The sequence below is a fragment of the Pseudophryne corroboree genome, chromosome 6, assembly GCF_028390025.1.
Source record: "Pseudophryne corroboree isolate aPseCor3 chromosome 6, aPseCor3.hap2, whole genome shotgun sequence".
NCBI classification, from domain to species: Eukaryota; Metazoa; Chordata; class Amphibia; order Anura; family Myobatrachidae; genus Pseudophryne; species Pseudophryne corroboree.
Window position 1 is genome coordinate 177,150,690 of NC_086449.1, and position 17,721 is coordinate 177,168,410.

At 40.8% G+C, this 17,721-nt stretch overlaps 1 protein-coding gene across 2 annotated transcripts in view; it reads left to right on the forward strand.

The window, feature by feature from the left end:
* UNC5D (unc-5 netrin receptor D) overlaps nt 1-17,721 on the forward strand; it is an 866,621-nt gene that overhangs the window by 839,614 nt on the left and 9,286 nt on the right. For both annotated transcript variants that reach the window (XM_063932131.1, XM_063932130.1), the window contains one exon: nt 7,657-7,835. In XM_063932131.1, coding sequence (XP_063788201.1) covers nt 7,657-7,835 — 179 coding nt within the window. The remainder of the gene's footprint in view (nt 1-7,656; nt 7,836-17,721) is intronic.

Sequence of the window (17,721 nt, forward strand, 5' to 3'; positions counted from 1 at the left end):
CTTATATAAGCTAATAATAGTATGCAACAGTCATGCTGAAGTTGTTCTACAATGAACAGAGTTTATTAGAAAATACGACAAGCCTCTAACGGCACTAATATATACAGTAATCCTTATGTGTTTTACAATGAACAGAAAGAAAATCACCTTAAATTCAGTGGAATACAGAAAAATCCTTCCACCCAGTGAATATGCTTCTAAATGTTTTGGATTAAACATGTATCTTCCAAAATACAATGGAAAAACAGCAAAACCACTCACCCTAAATTGACTTTGGGGGTAATTCAGAGTTGATCGCAGCAGCAAATTTGTTAGCAGTTGGGCAAAACCGTATGTATTGTAGGGGGGGGGGGCAGATATAACATCTGCAGAGAGAGTTAGATTTGGGTGGGGTGTGTTAAAACTGAAATCTAGATTGCAGTTTAAAAATAAAGCAGCCAGTATTTACCTTTCACAGGAACAAAATAACCCACCCAAATCTAACTCTCTCTGCACATGTTACATCTGCCCCACCCCGGCAGTGCACATGGTTTTGCCCAACTGCTAACAAATTATGTGTAGCGATCAACTCTGAATTACCCCCCATGTGCAGTGCAGGTGGGGCAGATATGACAGTTGCAGAGAGAGTTAGATTTGGGTGGGTTATTTTGTTTCTGTGCAGGGTAAATACTGGCTGCTTTATTTTTACACTATAATTTAGATTTCCGTTTGAACACACCCCACCTAAATCTAACTCCCTCTGCACATGTTATATCTGCCCCCCTTCCCCTGCAGTGCACATGGTTTTGCCCAACTGCTAACAAATTTGCTGCTGCGATCAACTCTGAATTAGGCCCTTTATCTCTTGTCAAGGTCATACTATCACTGACGTTGAATGGGAACAATCCACCGGCCTCTATGGCCGTTGGCCTCAGGCTACCACCCCAACCATCATTATTATAATCTGCCTCTGATCCCTGGCATACATTAATGTACATAAAAGTAAAATCCTATAATGTAGTATGTGAATTACACATATTACATGGATCTATGATTCTGTGTTATATGCCATAATAGGCATGCAAAGTCTTTTTCTGCCTGGCTGCAAGCATTTACTCCCGTCTGCAAAGCATTAGCAGAACATATAACAGCATGTGAAAAAACTGAAAATGAAAAACAGGTAGCATTCAGAATTGTAAGGGAAAGCGAATCTGTAATTTTAACTTCACCAAAATTCATATTCATCAAAGTGGCATTTAAAGCACAAGCCAGATAGAAGGCGAGAGATGGAGATGGCTCCTGAAATTGATGTGAGCTGTCTCCAGTCAAGATATCAGCATTATTAACTGTCATTTTCTTTCACATTAGAGCAAAGTCCCATCTGCCAGTTACATCCCAGGACTCGGAACACTGGTACATGTGGAGTGTGACTGCTACCTAGAGACTATTTTATATCCCAATATGAATAGACTCTGCCGAGGATTAATAATACAGATAAATGCAATATATGACACAGGTCTTTGTCATGTGGTGATGAATTGCAATGGCTCCAGATACAATGGTTCCTCTTGTTAGCAGAGACCCCCTCCCACATCAGTCATACATGTTTCATTTATCAATTGCTGTTCCAGTAATAATTCAGTTTATCAGCTATACTTAGCTGTTTTTTTCTATGTACATGTTTCTTTATCTCTCAAGTGTCTCTTCTAATGGCAAAATACTTAATTTGTGTTACCATCGCTGTCAGCAATTGTATTGCATTGCTATATCATATTGTCAGTGTAGTTCCCAATAGTGCCCCATCTGTATTAAGACTTTAGGCGTCTGCCTTAGTATCCTATTTTTAAAGGGAAATCCTGAAAAAATATATATATACAGATGGAGCCATGCTCATCTATCCCTTTAATAGGATTAATTGAGCCAGGGCAGTCAGACTTAATCCCCTGCTGTATTGTTCTCTCTGTATTGTATTGCAGCTGAGAACAATAGATGAAAGGCTTATGCTAATAAGCTTTGGTGCACCTAGGTGCAACAGAGAAGGCTAGATGAGCGTGGCTCCATCTGTATGTTGGGCATTTGCTGATGAAAGCATGGCATGTCCTTTTTATAGAAAAATGCAGTTACACATAGTTATTTTCTGGTGATGGCAAACATATATTGATGCAGAGCAGTAACAATTGTGCCACCTCCAGGAAGGGTAATCTTTAGGATTTTCTAACATATGCAGACTGTTATGGGGGAAGCAGAGCCAACCCTAATTTGGTGCCCTAGACAAGATTTTGGCTGGTGCCCTCCAGCAGATAATACCACCACCATGCTTAGTGTTTACTTTATACATGGATACCAAAAATAATAACACATTGGTTTATGACCTTTCACAGCACAGCACCCCTTTCCCCTCAAGGCACCACTCTCCCCCTCATAGCACAGCACCCATCGCCACTCGCAGCACAGAATCCCTCTCCCCTCACAGCACAGCATCCCTCTACCCACAGAGCACAGCATCCCTCTCCCCTCACAGCACAGCATCCCTCTACCCACACTGCACAGCATCCCTCTCCCCTCACAGCACAGCATCCCTCTCCCCTCACAGCACAGCATCCCTCTACCCACACAGCACAGCATCCCTCTCCCCTCACAGCACCGCATCCCTCACCCATCACACAGTACAGCTCCCCCCACAGCACAGCACACCTCTTAGCAGATCACAGCGCCCCTCACCCATTACAGCACAGGCACTGGAAAATTGTATGGTCTGGTGTAGAACTGAGGGGTTGATGTATCAAGCAGTAAAAAGAGTGCTGAATTGGGCCAGTGGAGAAGTTGTCCATAGCCACCAATCAGCTTTGAAAAAACATTTATCAAGTACATTATATAAAATGATAGGTAGATGCTAAATAGTCACTTTGGGCAACTTCTCCACTCTTCTCACTGCTTGATGCATCAACCCAAGTCTGACTCTCACTCTTACATAAAGTGCAGGCTCAGTACTGTGTTGTGCTGCCTGCAGCTTATTACTTGTGTGAGGCACACCACATACACTTGACTTACTTAAGAGTTACAGCCGTGGCTACCCATGTTTTTCCCAGCTCCTGTTTTGTGACTTGGTTGCCGCAGTCTGCTAGAGGCGGAGCCATGAGGTGTGACTCATAATGCTCCATAAAGGCCCATGGGAAAGGCTGCTGTGGCTGGGCATATACAGCAGACCTCCCAGAGCCATTTTGCTTCTGGTACAGAATGAGATTTTGCACATGTGCAAAAGCTGATTCTGTCTGAAGCTCAATCATAGCTCAGCTCCGATTGTGGTAGCTGTCCTCGGTCTGGCAAGCAGTGTGGGTCGGCTGGGCGGCCCAACTGGAAGGAGCAATGGACTGACCCAGCTGCTGCCCCTAGGATTTTCCAGATGCCCTTAGGAATGTGTATATGCTGCCTATGCCTAGGGTCGACTCTTGGGGGAAGTATTAAACAGACTTACCTTTGCTGTCCTATTATAATGCAACAATAAGAGATATAAATTATGGCTGAGTCTGTGGAACTGCTGAGTATGCAGCAAAATGTATTATGGAAATTAAGATTAGGGGTATATTTACTAAAGTGTGGGTTTACAGAAGTGGAGATATTGCCCAAAGCATCCAATCATATTCTACTTATGTATCTCACACTTTCTGGATGTTAATATCTAGAATCTGATTGGTTGCTTTGGGTCACATCTCCGCTTCTACTGTATAAACCTGCACTTTAGTTAATACACCCTTGGAGATTAGTGTAAATTTTAATGGTAAATTCACTTCAATATATGAAAAAAAAGCAATTATTTACTAGAAGAATCAATTTGCACTAAATATTACTTATCTTGCAGCAATCTCTCCTCAGTATTCCATTGATAATAAAATACAGTATTTTCTCTAGATGACATTTTGTTTATCCTCTTCTACTGTATAAATGGCTAATGGACACTCCCAGCTCTGTTACCAATGGAACTGAGCTTGTCATTCCGCATATAATGCAGCAGGGGGAGTAGAATCTAATTAATTTTTAAGAGCACAGTCTATGGTAGACCCTGATAACAGGATGGCAAGAAGAGAGAAAAGTGCAAACAGCAAGACACAGCGGACATGACTGCTGTATAGTTATAATGAGATATGCAAAAGTGCAGGACAACATTTACAGTATATGAGGTATTCTGTTGCTTTTGACAGTGATCATTTGGGAGAAGTTTAAGGCTAACGGGGTCATTCCGAGTTGTTCACTCGTTGCCGATTTTCGCTATGCTGCGATTTGCTGCTAAAAGTTAGTTATTTTACTAAAAACTTAGCAGTTTTACTGTGGCTTCAGCGGCGCTTTTCAGTCGCACTGCTGATCGTGAATGATTGACAGGAAAGGGGCGTTTCTGGGTGGTAACTGAGCGTTTTCTGGGAGTGTGCTAAAAAACGCAGGCTTGTCAGGGAAATACGCGGGAGTGTCTCGCGAAACAGGGGAGTGGCTGGCCGAACGCAGGGCGTGTTTGTGGCGTCAAACCAGGAACTAAACGGACTGAGCTGATCGCAATCTGTGAGTACGTCTGGAGCTACTCAGAAACTGCAAATAATTATTTAGTAGCAGTTTTGCTAATCTTTCGTTCACAATTCTGCTATGCTAAGATACACTCCCAGAGGGCGGCGGCCTAGCGTGTGCAATGCTGCTAAAAGCAGCTAGCGAGCAAACAACTCGGAATGAGGGCCTATATGTGGAAAATCAGTGACCTCATCGGATAACTATGTTAGAATCAACAACCAGTTAGGCTTTAGCTGACAACACTTGTATTTTTACAAGGAGAATATACAATGCTTGTATTATTACAAGGGGAATATACAGTAGAATGCTTGTATTTTTACAAAGGGAATATAGAATGCTTGTATTATTGCAAGGGGAATATACAACACTTGCATTACAGGAATATGTAACACTTGTATTACTGCAAGGGTAATAAACAACACTTGTCTTTCTACTTACAATTCTGTTTAAAATGAAAGTAGCCTTTATGAGGAATGTTGGCAGATACTAGGTAACAATTATGTATGTGTAGAAAACATAACCTTGAGTGGCTTTATTTAAGAATCCTGCAATAATCAGTAGTTAAATAACTCCATGTGCGGTATTCCATCAATGTCCTCCAATGTCAGCTGGATAATATGACGATATCAGATGCTATCATATAAAAACAAGTACAGATTTTTACAAAGTACTGTGTCTTATATATTTTAAAGTCATTAATACTGTCTCTTTAAAATGGGTCGCAAAAGTTTGTCTTGTACAGGGAAATAGGGTGTTTTTCTTTGCCCTAAGGCTCACTGCGGAGCTGCATCTTTATGTCCTGTTTTTTCAAAAACATTGGCAGGCCTAGCATGTATCTGAAACATAGCGAGATGTATTTTTCTAAGTGGGATCCTGGAGGTAAAAACACCATCCTTCATTTCAAACAGATTTGTTAATGCCGAATGCCTGATTTCATGTCTCAGGAGGTGATGGGGAAGCAGGGGGTTGCATTCTTCTGCCAAAGAGAACAGCTTGCTTGCTTTACAGTTCCCTAGGGTATTCAGAATGTTTTATCTTAGATGTGCAGATTACAAACCTACCATTTCCCTGCAGATTTTATTTAAACTGATATAGCACGTGACACACCTTCGCTGCTTCTGTGCCAGCTGTTAGAGTCTTAAGTTCACATCTCTTTGTCACCTGATATGGTTCTTATAAAAAGAAAAATCGCCTTGGGCTTGATGCACAGTAAATTTGGACTCAAGTCCAAATTCAACATGAACTTATGTTATTCTGCTTTAAGTGGAGCATATCTTATACCTATGTTTGGAGAGATTAATCAGTGGTGTTAACCTATAAGATCAGTACTGTAAGGGACTTGTGACACTCGTCAACGACACCCCTAAGAGATGCATCCAATTTTGACTCACAAATGTCTTTAAACATCTTTCCACATGCTACTGTATAGGTCTGGTGCAAATTTCTAAGATGATAATGCTAGCAGTTGCATTTTTGCACTGGATGTGTCTATTCACTAATTTCTTACAAGATTCTTACAATAGAACCAATGCAAAATTCAGATGCAGAAATGAAAGTTGACAGATGAATTTTTGTTTGTTAGCAAAAGTCATAATTTTACATTTAAATCTGACACTTTGGGGTAAATGTAATAGAGTTTGAGTTGCTGGACGTGCGGGAGATTGTGCGAGAATGCCCGTATTTTTTAAGTGGTAATCATTTTCAAGGCAAAACCAACCTGGTTTGGCCTTGTAATTGATTGCTGTTTAAAAAATATGGGCATTCTTCTTCAAACTCCCACACCTCCGGCTTCCCTCACCCTATTATATTTACCTTTTAATGTTGTACATAAACTAGAGATGTGCGGTTTGGTTTCTTGGGAATCCAAACTCACCTGAATTTAGAGAATCTGAGTCTAACCATGTCCCGAATCGGAGCTTCTCTCAGTTCAGAACTCAGATTTAAAATCAGAATCTTGGATTTTGAATTCTTGTAAGTGCCCACCCTTGTGATTTTAGGTGTCCTTTCACCAGGAGAGTGTGGGCAAAATTGACTAGAAATGACTGGAATTAATGGTATTGATGTTAATAATACCGTAGGAACAAAAATAGGCTCAACTTACATGATTTTTGATATTTTTAGCAATTTTCAAGTAATCTAAAACCAAAACCAAATTCAAATCCGAACCAAAACACTTAAGGGTGGTTTTGCCAAAAGTGAAAAACAAAAGAAAAACACTGAGGGTGGTTTAAGCCAAATTGCCATGCAATAACCAAAACACGAGGGTCCGACTTCATTCACATCTTTAGTGTAAACTGTAGTCAAAGCTGGGGATTAAAGAGGAGTCACAACGTTCATTGATTCCTATGATTAGAACATGATGTGTTAGTGTTAAAAATCCAACACACTGAAAATGTTTGGTGTCACATAATCGCTAGATGTTCTAAACCAGACACCTACATGAGAAATATGGAAAGCACCTGCACAATGCTCTTCAATTGAAATCTATCAGTATAAGACCCTGTCATACAAAGCAATATAAGTGATCATTACAAGCTGTGCAATAGAACACTGTACAATATAGGCATTAACCCTTCTGACTCTGGGAAAGCATTAGCATGAAAAGTGCAGAGGTTATCAGTACACATTAAAGGAATTAGTCTGGCAGTAAATACATTTATATGAAAATATTATACCATATCTATTATACCCATGTACAGATGTGTCCTTTTACTTTGTTGTCGGCGCTGCAGCATGCCACGGCATGCATGCCGAGAAAAAGTGCACACAGGCGCAAGTGGCATGATGCGAACAGTGCGACAGTGTGGCGTACTGTGCCGGCCGCATGCACGGCAATTTGCATGCCGCGATGTGCATGCACATCTTCCACGTTGCCGGCAAAAACGCAAGAGGACACATCTGTAACTAAATAGATACACCACATGTAGACTATTGTTTGCTTACTTTATTACATACAATAAAAACAATTGCAGACGTAATTCTCTCATTATTTCCACAGGTGTTGACATTTTCATTTATAGGTGTTGAATGTCTCTTACGCTCACTTGTTTTACATAGTCATTATAGTTTAATTAATTCCTAACTGACTTCACTGATCAGTGTCTCTTGCACATTTTCATGCAGAACGAGCGAGAGACCATAGCTTTCTTTGCACCGGAAGACAGCAATTTCCTGGCACACACTGGTCCCAAAGCCTTCAAGATCCCACACTCCATAAGGCAAAGGATATGTGCAACGTTCGACACGCCTAGCTCTAAAGGAAAGGACTGGCAGCTGTTAGCGCAGAAGCTTTCCATAAACAGGTGAGAAATGGATTTGGTGCTGTAGCTCTCTCTCTCTTTCTCTCTCTGTCTTGCATGCCTCCCACCATTTATGACTTTGGATTTTGGGCATAGTGTGCCCAAGAAGGGGGCATGTTCATGCTACAAGGGCCCATGCACATCACTTCGGGGCATGACACATCCTCTAGCAGCATACTCAGCAATAATGGAACTCTTTCAGATGGGATGTAATCATGTTACCAGCAGTCGGGATCTCACCGGTAAGTACACTGACGCTGGAATCCCGACAGCCAGCATGACGACTAACAGGGACTATTCCCACTCGTGGGGGTCCAGGACACCCATAAAGTGGGAAAAGAACCTGTGGCGGGCCTGCAAGGGGCTTCGTTGCACTCACCCCCCCACCGGAAAATTGGCAGCCGGGATCCCGGCATCGATATGCTGACCGCTGGGATCCTGACCACTGGTCACCTGATCTGAACCCCTTCAGATCCCTTACTGCTTAGCCTAAAACACCCCTTTAAGGATGCACGCACCTTGTTGAGAAAGTGGCAACTACTGTACTGTTGAATATATAAGCAGTCACTACTATCTGAATCTGAACCAAAGGTATATTATGCTATGTACTGTATACTATGTGGCACTTCAAAGCACAAATTCTCTTGCAGTAACTTATTTACAGCTTTACACAAATGCCCAGTGCTCACTGTAAGCTAGCCACCCAAAGGTTGAACAAAATTACAATAAAGTGCAAAAAAAAGTAAGTTAGAAATTAACTGATTTTCTTTTAAAGAAAAAGCAACGGCCCAAGCTGATTGTCTTATACATTAAATAAGACACAAAATTAAATTGCACTGACTGTGGATGCACCATTCGCTCTAGCTGGCAAAGACCACCAAACCTATAATGCTTCCACTTTGTTCTCCACTCTTACCGCTTGGTCTTTTTGAAACAGGTAGAGTGAGTGTTAACTCCCATTTACCAAGACCCTCACTGGGCAGGGGCTTTCAGTGCCCACTTGGAAAGCTCAAAACTGGGTAAGTAATAAAGCAAGAGAGGAGCCACAGAGTGAGCCCATTACAGCAATTAGGGACTCTGGCAGATAGAGTAAATGGCTGTGAATTACTCAACAAAATTTGGAATCACTATACTGTACATTCTTGCATTTGGGTGATCGGTTGCATTACAGATCATTATCACAATCTGTTCTTGCTAAACCTTTTCATCCAGTAAATCGCATGGAAGCACTAGATAAATAGTAACAGTTAAAAAATTCCTGTCTTGGCGTTTGTGTACCCTCGCCAATGGGATTTAATAGGTCTTTTCCTTTTTTTGTAATGCCCCACGCTATAGCCCGCACTGCTTAGAAAGACTGACCCTTCACCAATATCATGTGTATTCAGGTGACAACAGTGCTTCAATGTTTTCATCACCTGCTGACAATTATCTTCCTCCTTCCAGGTAGCAGATTTAGGCTGGAAGATGTTCAGAGCAGACTTTGTAAGACATTTTCAGATGCATTTTGTAAACTAGAAAGAAGAGGTCTTCCCAACATAAGCATAATTACACCCTGGCGTCTAGGCTCCTGCACATAGATTTGAATGGCCAGAGGGAATCACCCCCCATAAGAATTTATAATCTAATGTTTAACGCCAGTTTTTTTTTTTAATCCTAAATTTGAGTATATAGAAATCATAAGAAAGACAATAAACAAACCTAGCCCCTCCCAAACACTTATAGATATTCATGTCCTGAGGCCTATCCTGATGAAGGCAATATTAATGGTTGAGCTTTATTACTAAGCTTCCCTATGGGGGATTCTAATGAACACATCCTGTTGCTAAAAAAAAATATTTGATTTATTCTGCCTCCCAGCTTTTTGAATACATACATAAATAAAGAGTTCTTTCATACAGGCAAATATATGGATCACTCCTGATGATGGATAAGGTATAATCCAGGCTTCTAGCACAGTACTTCCCTGGGAGTCTGTGTTCCTGTAGGTGAAAGTTTCTGACATCTTGGTCTAGGCATACATGGTAATTGTTAGCTTAAGAGTATGACAATATGTTATATTGTACAGTATATATACTAAAAGTATATAACACTCCTAACACTGAATAGCTGCTTTCACACACCTCATACACTATAACACTTCACTGCTGTCTTTCATTTGTGCCGTGTCCTGGAGAGAGTTTTGGGGGTGCCCTGCGCCCCAGACATGAACCCCTAGAATGTTAGGCACTTGCCCGACAAAGAGGTGACCTTGACGTTGGTTGATAGAACCATATCTTTGGCCAAATTTATGGTACCAACCTGTTATATATTTAATTGTAATATTATATATTTACATTTTGATTAGTAATGTTTGCATAGTGCACCAGCATCCTTTTTTTCTATGTGTAGAATTAAAAATCTCAGTAAGGTAGCACCTCTCATTACAAGCGGCTATGGTGTGCAGTTTAGAGTCCCTCCCCCTATATATAAACCTGGCTGATTTTATTATTATTATTTTTTTTTTCTCTTCTTCTTTTTCATGTATATAGCACAACCAATTAGGCATTTCTGTCCCTTGACATTATAGTCTACAGTAAATTCCCTAACACTTGCATACATATACGGGTGGTCTTCAGGTTGCCGACTGTCGGGATCCCGGCGCACAGTATACCGGCGCCGGAATCCCGACAACCGGCATACCGACAGTTTTTCTCCTTCGTGGGGGTCCACGACCCCCCTGGAGGGAGAATAAATAGCGTGGCACGCGTAGCGCACCACCGTGCTCGCAGCATGGCGAGCAGCGCAAGCATTTGCGCTCACCACGCTGTCGGTATGCCGGCGGTCGAGCTTCCGGCGCCGGTATGCTAGTCGCCGGGAGCCCGGCCGCCAACATACCATACCACACCCTACATATACATATGGTAACATTAACATGCAGCACAGTATGTTTTTGGAGTGTGTGAGGAACCTGAAGCACCTGGAGGAGATCATGATAACACGAGAACATACATACTCCACATAGATAATGTTCTAATTGTGAGCAGTGATGGTTCCAGCTGTGAGGCTCCAAAATTCAAATAGGTAGGGCCCCCCTCACCCACCCGAACACCCCCACATTATCCCGCACACACACTTACCCCCCCTCATCCACCCACTTGCAGAATGAAAGGAGGGCGTCATGAAAACAGTTTGCGTAGCCTTGCCCCCTGTTTTACAATGTCAGTAATCTGGGCCACAATGACATGGTCGCTCCTCCATGCCTCTGCACCACCCGCCTCTGTCGATGCAGCGCCCCTGTTGAGCTGACCTGGCTGCTTCCTCCAGAAGGGGGCAGCCAGAAAGGCGCTAAGTATGCAGTAAATAAAAGGCAGCACAGTGAATCATCACATGAGCACATTGCAGTAAACAGGGGAGTGACAAGTACAGGGGAAGTGCTGGGCAACTTGCTGTAGCTTGTATCAGCAAATAATACTGAGTTGCAGAAGGATGCCACAACAGTTCTTCAGTGATCCTGTAGCAATTGTATTGCCACCAAGCAAATAGTGTCAGATTCACAGAAGGGGAGAAAGACACAAAAGACAATGGGAAAGTTTACTAAAAGTCAATTTTAATAAATAGTGGAAAACTGCTCTAATCAAGCTGGTAACAATCCCCAGGTGCTGCGGGAGGGGGTTACTCTAGACAAGAAATACTCTAGTCAATTTTGACTGATTTTAACCGATGAAAATTGATATTGTACTTCCAGAGCCAAAACACACATATATTAATATTTAAAAATGAATATAAAACAATCACCTGTTAGCAAATGTATGTTTCAGCCTCTGAAACCAAACATCGATTGAGATCGATCTTTAATCTATTTTAAAGCGATTAAAATCAACCTTTAGTAAATTTCTATCTAGGAATACTTTAACATGAAAGAATACATTTGCAGTCTTGCCTGCTAGTCCTAGCTCGTATACAGTTCAAACATTTAAAATGTAAAATTTGTGTTAAAAAAATAATAATAATAATAATAAAATTAAATAAAACTCACACACTGGATAAGAGAAGCAGAGCAATTGGACAAATGAATGATTTATCCAGCAATCTGCACATTGTAATCTGCTTCACCTCCACCATTTCTTTCCGTAGTCTGCAGATTTCTAAAACTCAATTTTAGCTTGTGCTTCGATCTGGCCTTTTATCTTCCTGTTTACAGGCACAATAACACAGTACAGCTTGTTTCCATTTGAACAGTGCCCGCTTTGAAAAATAACATTGCCAAGATGTTTGTGATGGGAATAGCTTGCAGCTCAAGTGGCCCTACTGCCGGTTTGACATTTCGCTCTGCGATTTGATTATTTCCTGTATTCTCTTTGTCACCGTGGTAAGCGGTTTCTTTCTTTTTTTTTTTTTAAAGAAAGACAGAGTCGCAGCTGCCTCCTTAAAAGGAACTGCGAAAGGAGACAAAACACTGTGCCTGCCTGCCTTTTGAGTGCAGCAGCAGGCAAAGTGCAGATCACCTGGTAGTGGTACATTTGCTCAGCAGAAACTGCTTCGAGGGCCAGCAGCCTTTCCTGCATGGTGTTATTCATATTTTCTAATCTGCAGGTGGGTTTTAAATGCTCCAAATCAAAGCTGTGCACCTGCTGCAGTAATAACAGCCTGGGAAACACATTGCTATATATCTATACAGTGGGTATTTATCTGGGACTGTCTGGACTAGTGCACAATGCCATTGGTAGTAAAATACATAGGTGGATAGCATGGGGATTTAGACTTGACTTAGAACTTTTGCTGAAAACAACCAATTCAAAGCAACAATTCTCTGCAGTTTGTCATACGGTGACAATAGGCCTGAAAGTTTGGAAGACCAAAGAGAGGCCATTAAGTTATTATTAATAATTTTGAGAAATCCATATTGCTAGTAAAGTATTTTGGGATCTCAGTTTGTGACAGTTTACAATCTAACTTTGGGGTTAATGTATTTATTTTTTAAATTGGAACCAAATAGATGTCTATGAAGCTGAATCCAATTTATAACTGTTTTTTTTTTAATTAAAGTAATTTTTGTTAGATACTTATTCCATTTTCTACAAATTAAGCATCTAACAGTTATATATTATTAATAGTAATGTCAATACTTATACAGATATTAAAATAAGAATGGGCCTCTGTAGATTACCAGGTAGTTGCAAAGTGTGTGTGTGTGTGTGTGTGTGTGTGTGTGTGTGTGGGGTCACCAAAAAAGATTGACGAAACATGAACTATAAACCTTTCATATTCTGAAGATTATTTTTTTTAACTAGGATTACTTAAAATATTAGTAAATTTTATACATATACAGACGACAGATTAAGCCTTCTTTTCATACATGCTAAAAAACCCTAATATGATATAATATTTATACAAGGTCAATGAACATGTTGTTTCAAAAGTTTTATTTGTTTTCTGAACATATAATGTACTGTACATATCCACGTAAATACTTTCTATACTTGGAAGAAATGTGGTTAGGGTTATTATGGCTTTGAAAACCAATTTGATGTGGAAGCTGGGAATTAGGGGACGTTAGGGATGACTGTGGGCAGCACAGATTTTAAAAGATGTTTTACAGATAAACAGGGCTGCCATCAGAAGTTGTGAGGTTCAGGATTACCAGAATAGGCAGCCCCCCCCCCCCCCCCCCAACCTGAACAAGTAGACAATGGGAACAACCAAGGAGTCTCCTAGGATTCCAAGGCTGGACCTGAGTTTCACCCAGCTCCTCTGAGCTGGATCTGGGCTCCATCTGTTTCTCCATTATAGATTGTCAGGATCCCCAGTAGTCATGGTAGTGACAGACTCTGCAGTGGCAAAACAGGGCTGCTCCTCTCTTCTCCTTCGAGCATGATGTCACAAGTCACTTTCCATTCCCCAGCAACAGCAGTGGAGAAGGGAAGGAGATTAGATCCAGCTGGCAGTCAGTCTGTCCCCTTACCTCTATTACTAGTGTCAGTGAGTCGCCGGAACAGCTGTGTAGTATCTTAATGAGTGACTCACACTATGATTCCTGTGTGATGAGTCATTCATATAACTCTCTAGACAACATTAGCCACTTACATTGTCCTGCGTGACAGTGATTAATTAGCAATTAACTCGGCAGGCAGCCAGGCACCCACTGTTGTCTGGGCTCGGGGGCAAAAGTCCCGATAGTCTCCCCCCCGATGGCGTCCCTGCAGATGAAGTACATTTAGATTTTTTATGAACTTAAACATAATTTTGATTTATTTCTTTGTATTACTAACAATTTTTTTTCAGCAGAAAAAGTTATAATAAATGGAAATTAAATCATTATATTACCAGATGACTCGGAATTTACCATCACTAAATTTACAAGTGCTTTGCATTCACTTTGAAATCAATGTGCTGGCAATTGGAGGGTCAAGAACTGAGTCACATGGTTCATAGGACCCTTCACATTTCTGTCACTGACAGTTCTGATTAACAAAAACATTGTTGTCACCTTCCAAATGTGTAAACAAAAATACTTAAGTATTATAGATCTGTTTGATGAGTAAATGTTGAGTTAAACTGCACTTTTCCTATCAATGTGGTTCTTGGTTGTGCTACACATGATCACCTACAAGTTTTCCGTCTTTGCATGCTAACTCAACCCAAGCCATATCATGCAGGGAGAGATGTATCAAACCTTGGTGAAGTGAAGAGTGTAACATGGCAGTTAGGCTGGTTGGCTGGTGCTTTAACTCTATCTACTTTATCTCTCTCCAAGCTTTGATACATCCTCATTTGCAGAAATCTTACTTTCTTTTTTTAACAAATTTCCACGTCTCTTCAACAACATTGGTCATCAATTTCTACAGTACATTCTCCTGTCGTAATGTCGCAGTATCACATCTTAATCACATCCAACAACAGCCCTTGATCAAATGGTTCCTCTTTCTTCTGAGTATCAGCCTCAATCTCAAACATGAATCACTAAAGGAATGCACCACCTTTCAAAACTCTTTCATAAAGAAGATTGGCATTGTTGAAAGTATTGTACAGTACTTCTCATGATATTCTATGCTAGTATCTATCTATCTATCTATCTATCTATCTATCTATCTATCTATCTATCTATTTATCTATCACTTCTATCTAAATATATTGGACTCTACCATACAAATGCTCTTCAGGTCAAGCTTTTAGTCCCAAACTCCCATTTAATACATAAAAATTTCTTCATCATTCTCCACAACCATTATTGGTCCAGGGCCCATGTATTTCTTTCTATGAAGAAGGCAATATTTACAAATAGGTATCCTTCTCACAACAACAGTCTGTTCAATTCCTTCCATGCACCATCTGGTGCCTTCTCTTCATTTACTCTCACAAATGAAGATGAAGTATCTACTTTTTTATTCTCCTCCCCCTGTAGACTCTATTAACTTAAAAATCAGTTGATCACTGTCTCCTGTGCTCATTTCAGCCGTAACTAGCATCTGTAACTGTACTTTCTGAAGTGATAACTTTCAACCATAATTATACAATACGGTCCTTATGCCTATTTTGAAGAAAAAAATAATAATAATGATTTAAACTTATCCTTGAGAGTCTTGCTTAAGCTCTCTTTAAGTATTTATTTTCCTCAAGCAACATATTGGACGTTCTTCAGTCAGAATTCCATTCTCAAATGGATTGTTCTGACTAAGATGGTCAATGATTTGATTATTTGTATATAATGTATAAAGGCTTAGTTTTCTAATTTTCATATATGTATACAGGGTGAATCAAAAGTAGGTGGACAGTAGGTATAGCTCCTTTGTATTCAGCCTTCCTCAATGGACAGTATGGTAGGTATTTATTAAAGAGAGAAGAAAAAAGGGCACATGAGTCATTGGGGTAAATTTTGGGAGTTCTATTTAAGATGGGATGTTGCCCACAGCAACCAATCAGATTCTACTTCTCATTTATCTAGCACCTTCTAGAAGATAATACCTGGAATCTGATTGGTTCCTATGGGCAACATTCCATCTTAAATAGAACTCCCATCTTAGTAAATTTACCCCATTAAATATAATTTCAAATTTTACTAATAACAATTTAAAAACACAGGTACAAGATCAAGGGGCCTATTAATTATCACTTAATGGCCTGTTACACATGTGTAAACACTAGTTTCTGCATGTTTTATGTAATAGGCCCATTCATTATTAGGGGCCCAATGAGACGCTTAATATTCAGCAAAGTCCAACGTTTTTGTAGTTTGGCTGCAAGAACAAATGCTGTCTTCAGATGATGCTGGTTCTCTGAAGGAGTTTTGTGGTTGCAAAGAAGGAACCGCTTCCTCACTATGTGTCCAGCGGCTGTGCACATGCGTGACCTCAGGTCAGACCTGTGCAGAAGCCAGCAAAGGGGGTGGTAAGTATCTGTAACAGAGCTACTGATCACCAGGACAGTTGTTTTGTAGCAGCTGTCCCCATACTAGTGATAAGTATTTTCCGCAGCTAGCATGTGAATTAATAGCATCTCAGATACTTACCAGGGTCCTAAAACTCTGCACCAGCTGTGAGTAGTTAGCAGCAGTCTCGACTCCTACCAGCAGCACTCCGGGTAGCGTTCTCGAATGGATTGGATCACACTTTGTCTGTGTCCTTCAGTTCCTTCTATTTTAATGACAATGTCTTGTCCATTGAGAACTCTCATTGTATTTATTTGACCTTCACTTCTGCGTTTGTATCAGAAGCTTCTGTTTCATCTCCTACAGATTGGGTTATTATTCCATGTTGCATTCTGGTACATATAATACAGAGTGCTACCACTTAGCAAGCGCAAGCTATTGTACTTTTGACACAAAGACCTTGAAAGTGCAAAAAAAAAGATAAAGCAACAGAGGGAACTTCTTCTATAATACCTTCACTTGCTGTAGTACATTGAACGTTACAGCTCCATACATAAACAAACATCTGAGAGATCCACCAGGGGGGCCAGATGGAAGGAAGGAAACTAATTTCCTAACTACAATCCTTATTCCCTAAAAATCACTCGAACAAACAACTCTGAGTGTGCTGTATCAATAAAGCATATGGTATTGTTACTGTCTCTCATTGGCAGTCAGAGAACAGGAGGGTAGCACAGATCAAATAAAACACTGTAACCCATTCACTGGTAGCACAGACACCTCACATAGCAGGACATGGACTTGTCATGTCCTTTGCCGGTAAATAGATTTCCTATTGGTAAAAATTGATGTGCATCCAACTGTGGCTCAGCTGTGATAAAGGTTAGCACAGTACTGTACTTGCCTCGTGACACAAGGTGGAATAAAACTATGTTTTTACCTAGCTGAAACATTGATGTCAGAAGGGAGCAGTTATACTAGAAAAAGGTCTTATTTTTAACACGAGAATTACAGTCATTTTGCGGAATGCACTATCTCTCCTGAATTGGTAAAAAGCCAACATAAAGCTGTTGAAGGAAACCTCTACGGAAGGCTTCTGGTGATTGGCCATACAGGGCCTGATTCCAATTTGTATGGTATGCCGATGTTCACGCAACGGAGAGATTATCGTCCCCTTCGTATGTGTTGTGATCGCACTGTGCACGCAACAAGGTACCTTTGCGATGCCTCTCGCAGTGAGGATTTAATCCCAAAGTGATTAACAAGAATAAACCATTTGGGGAGGTAACCGGGAGTGGTGGCAAAAATGCAGGTGTATTTCGGCTGTTTTCTTAACGTGTTTCTGCCTTCAGCTGTGATCGCACATGAAGAAAACATGGCGACAGCATCGCTGCTCCTGCAGCCAGTCTGTGTGACCATAGACTCACTTAGGGAGTCAGTGTTCCTCATTTCAGCTTCAATGGTGCGTATGTGTCTGCAGTTGCTGAGGATATTGCGAGGGCTGTAGTGGGCGTCCCTATTCTTTTCTTGTTGGCAGCCTCATCT